At 43.6% G+C, this 5,050-nt stretch overlaps 1 protein-coding gene across 1 annotated transcript in view; it reads left to right on the forward strand.

Annotated features, from left to right (window-relative positions):
- The window catches only part of ifitm5 (interferon induced transmembrane protein 5), a gene marked incomplete at both ends in the record, with an annotated part of 4,501 nt that extends 3,554 nt beyond the window's left edge, over positions 1 to 947 (forward strand). The window contains one exon of the mRNA XM_084452946.1: positions 726 to 947. Coding sequence (XP_084309072.1) covers positions 726 to 947 — 222 coding nt within the window. The remainder of the gene's footprint in view (positions 1 to 725) is intronic.
- Between the last annotated feature and the right edge of the window lie 4,103 nt (positions 948 to 5,050).

Raw genomic sequence — 5,050 nt, forward strand, 5'->3', positions numbered from 1 at the left:
GACTCAGAACTCTTGAAATAAAATGCAGGATGCAGGCCCTTCTATTGTATGTGCCTAAGTGAGGGTATAAATGTCCACTGCAAAGAGGGAGGTTTGTGTATTTCAGTTATGCCTTAGTCAGCATCTTACCACAGAGGGTGTATACAATCTGCTTTTAGATATATACTTCATTGATGTGGATAAAGAGCACATGCAGCTCAGAAGCCGTGCAAATTAGAGATGGTTACCGCCAGTATGACTGTGTGTGGAGGTTTAAAAATGGTGTAATTGGCATCTTCCTAATAGGCAAGTGCTCATAGAACATCAAAGAGTGCATAGGAGTAGTACATCTGGGCCACCCAGAGCTATCGGGTCTGGGTCAGTGAGATGTCCACCGGCCAGGCATCGGCCAATGTACTGTCAAATACTTGAGGTGCATTTGATTTTGTTAACCCTGTATAATTTCCACATAATTTACCAAATAATCTAACTGGCCCCAATGGCCATTGCCTTCTGATGTCATGACCTGTCATGTAGAGGAATAACCTCTATTATTTGTCATAAGACCTTCATAACACTTTCAGAACAGAGACTGCTGGAATGAGCTAAAAGATATGTAGCAAATAGATAGTATGGATCTACTCAAATCTATCCAACACACGGTTGCCCTTTAGTTACATAAAACAACATATGTAGAGTAAACCAGACTCTTCCTTGATTCTCCCCATCACCCCTCTTGGTTTCAGGCCAGAGATCAGAAGACCAATGGGAACCTGCAGGAGGCCCAGGAGTGTTCGGACAAGGCCAAGTGGTACAACATCCTGGCGGCCGGCTGGAACCTCCTGGTGCCCCTGCTGCTCCTGGTTCTCCTGGTGCTGCTGCTGGTCCACCTGGGCACCTCACAGGGCTCCTTTGACTTCTTTGGAGAGGATGGTTTCCAGAGCTTCATGAAGCTCTTCAGCAGGTAGATCGAGCAAGAGAGACATGGACAGGGGAGGAGAGAGAAGGATGGAAGGAGAGGGAAAGAGAGAGAGGAATAGAGAGCAGGGAGAACGAGAGATATAGTTTATTCAAATTAATTGTGTTGAATTAAGCGGGAGAATGAAGGAAAGGAAAACAGAGAACTGAGAGAGGAGGGAAGAGGACAAAAGAGGCTTGCCTTACTTATTCAAGAAGACAGATATACAGTATAGAATGAAAGATATACAGTATAGAATTACAAATAAATGAGAGACATCAAGTAGCAAGCATGCCTCATTGCATATTTCTATAATTTAGAGTGATTTAGGAATACAAAGTTAAGTGATGTGCTTGTATCTCCAGTTAGGGAAGAAGACCCCCATAAAAGAGAATGAGAGAAGCGGAACATGGAAGAAGGACCCTGCAGAGGCCTTGCAGAACTGACACACAGCTTTCCTTTATGTTTCGTTTTTCTTTGCTCATTTTAATTTTATTAATATTCTTTTCAAAATATTCTTATTATTATTATTATTTTATTTCTATTATGTTTGTTTGTATACAGTAAATTAATCTCGGAAAATGTTGGAAAATGTGATGATAAAAAACACTAAACACGAGTTGGCAGATCCATTATGTACCGTGGTGCATTGTGTGTACCATAATCATCAGTGGGATTGCATGGATCTTGTTATATTACGTTCCATGATTTATCTGAAAAGGAGGCAATCATCAAAGCACAGTTTATCCAAACAAAATGTTATAAATGAGGTAGGCTACTATTTCTAGTATTTCAAACTCATTTCGTTGTTTCTTCCGAGCATTTCTAATGTAAATGTAAGTTTAATGCAAAGAAAATTCTACCTGTTTTATGTGTATCAAAACCCATCGCCATGAGACGAACCTTTATAGATGAACACATAAAAGATGGTCAAACATGACATTTTATTTCAAAGCCTTTCCAGGGTGGTTCAGCTCTATTTGATTTAATCTTCAAAATGAAGACTCTAAAGCAGGTCTCTATTTGAATTTAAAGTAAAGTGTTTTTTTTGGTTTGTTTTTGTGAACCCGCTGCAGTGTTGTCCATGTAATCTAGAACATGTTATTTGGGTACTGGTTGTGTAAATAGTCTTGACTGCAAAGGGAGGGACACCCCTAGCAGACCACTACAGAGCAATGAACAGTCTGCAATCATGAAGTACATGAAGTACATCATGAAGGCAATCATTAGTACAATCTGTGTTGTACTAAGTACTATTGGATGGCTACTAGTCAAGCATGATAGTTTCTCAATGGTAAAATATTGACAGTTGATGTTCTGTCTCACATGGTTGAGTATCTGACTTGTTAAGTCAAACTTATCCAGACCTTGTATTTTATTTATCATTTATAAGACTCTTTTAAAAAGGCACCCTGTGATCACAGACATGCCTAAATTACCAACACAAAACATTACAGACATTAGACAATTGTCTACACTAGTATTCCAAAAGTGCATGCAATAACTGTAATGTTTTCTTCAAATAAAATTGTCTTTTAAATGGCATGATTGATTATTATATATATAGTAGTCCATGCAGGTCCACTTTTTTCGTTCATCCAGAAATATATTTTCCTTCGTCCAAAAAGATATTTTCTACATGCTGAAAGCAAACAGCGATGACGTTTAGATTAGTAAAGGGCTACAAACACCTCCTCTGACTCCAGTCTTCAACCTCACTCTCTCCTCTTTAACTGCCCGTATCCAGCCCCACCCAACCTCCCACCCCTTGTGCCTCCCATGCACTATTAGTAGCCTCTTTTGCACTATGATATTTATATGAATCCAAATCACAGGTCTAACTGCCAAAATTCTATTTATTCCCTCCTCACAAAGTTATTCCAGATGTGTGTCTGGTAGAGAATTAGAGAGTAGAAATAGGACTGTAGCTTTGAAAGCTGGAGAGAGCAGCCCCGCCCTTCCCCTCTGGGGCCCACGTAGCTGTGTTCTGATCCCAGGGGCAGCTGAGTCTGGGGCCCACGTAGCTGTGTTGTGATCCCAGCTGAGTCTGGGGCCCACGTAGCTGTGTTGTGATCCCAGCTGAGTCTGGGGCCTGGAGATCAGCGGGGGAAACACATGCACACACACTAACAAAAAACACATATACTAAAATACCATCACTCACCATACTGCACCACACACACACAGCACACACCATATACACACACCACACACACACACACCAAATACACACCATACACACACACACACAGAACACACCAAATACACACCATACACACACACAGCACACACCAAATACACACCATACACACACACACCCACACACACAAACACACATACACAAACAAACCACAAGTCACGTGGCGAGGGTGTGTCCTGTGGTAGAAAAACCCTACACAGGAAGAAAGAGCCTTGTTTCCCAGATGCTTAAATCTAGAATTCCACACAGTTTTCCACACAAGACAATTGTCTCAAAAATCTAAAGCAAAGTTTAAACATTCACATTCTATTTTTAAGCAGTGCAGCCACTTTTACACAAGCCATGTGTATCCATATGTGTGTCTGTCAGGAGAATCAAGGAGTCACCAATACTGTTGCATATTATCACTAGAGAGCAGGCGTCTTCAGAAGTATAAGGCCCAATCCCAATACCCCCCTTAGCCCAAGCCCTTGGCCCTACATTTAGCGCGTTCAGCATTTGTGTGAATGGACAGCTCGGTCTTTACGGTGCTGAGTGGACGTGCTCTGCATATTGCAATACCCCTGCTGGGGCACGCTGGCCTGGGTGATCATATCTCAATACCCCTGCTGGGGCACGCTGGCCTGGGGGCTCATATCTCAATACCCCTGCTCGGGCATGCTGGCCTGGGGGCTCATATCTCAATATCCCTGCTCCTCCACGCTGGCCTGGGTGCTCATATCTCAATACCCCTGCTCCTCCACGCTGGCCTGGGGGCTCATATCTCAATACCCCTGCTCGGGCACGCTGGCCTGGGGGCTCATATCTCAATACCCCTGCTCGGGCACGCTGGCCTGGGGGCTCATATCTCAATACCCCTGCTCGGGCACACTGGCCTGGGGGCTCGTGGCCGAGCAGGGGAATTGCTCAATGCTCACTGCCCGAGCACCTCCTGGCTGCCAAACAATTCCACAATTATCAGGCCCACCTTCTCAAGACAGTGTGTTGCAACACCACTCTCAGTACTGCCATGCTCAGGACAGTGTAGGAGTTAACTACTCCGATAAATGGCGGTAGCGCAACAAAGTTTGCAAATGGCCAGGAACCCGCCAGCGAATTTGGCCGGAGGTCCGCTAGCGGATTCGGCCAGAGGTCAACCAACTTGTCCATCGGGGACCCGCTGTAGGTCCGCTAGCCTTGTGTTATCTGGGTTTATCCCTTACCTTTGTCCAGAAACAGAAGTTGAACCAATTTCCTGCAAAATAGCTAACGTTACAGTAATCATCAGTGTAACTGATTTAGCCACTGACCGCTACCATTAATGTTATGGAAGCTGCTGCTAGTTGTTGTGAGCTCATGAGCTAACTGGCTATCCCGCTCTTATTGTGCTGGATTAGCATTGGAAGCATTGAAACTGATGTGTCCTGGCGACAAGACCTATCTTAATTTATCAGACATTATTTCATGTCATTTCAATTCACAGTTATTTCAGTGGCATGACTATCTTCCATCCTACCAGTCCTGAACAGAAACAAGCCAGCCACGCACATAAGCCAGGTTAGACCTGGCCTGGTTAGTTGTGGGTAGCCTACAAATCCAAACACATGTTTTTCCAAAATAGAGAAAAAATACTGTAAATATGGTCAATCACATAGCCTACCTACAAATATCTTAGGTCTAATAGTAACTTCACATGGCACCACAGTGCCAAAATAAATTAAGCATGGTTTCATGACTTCAAAATATTCAAAAGTTCGCCTGTGGGCCTCGTGAACTTGTCATTCCGGAAAATGAGGATGCACGCAGAGTATGCTAAACCGGTCTCTCTTTTAACAAGAATATATATAGTCCTACCTGACTGCCTAACTCTGGGTGTTTCCAGTTTCGAGGTGGACTACAGCTGTGCGCAGGCCGCAGACCACAGACACGCAAGG

This window comes from Borostomias antarcticus, assembly GCF_949987555.1.
Source record: "Borostomias antarcticus genome assembly, chromosome: 18".
Taxonomy (NCBI): Eukaryota; Metazoa; Chordata; class Actinopteri; order Stomiiformes; family Stomiidae; genus Borostomias; species Borostomias antarcticus.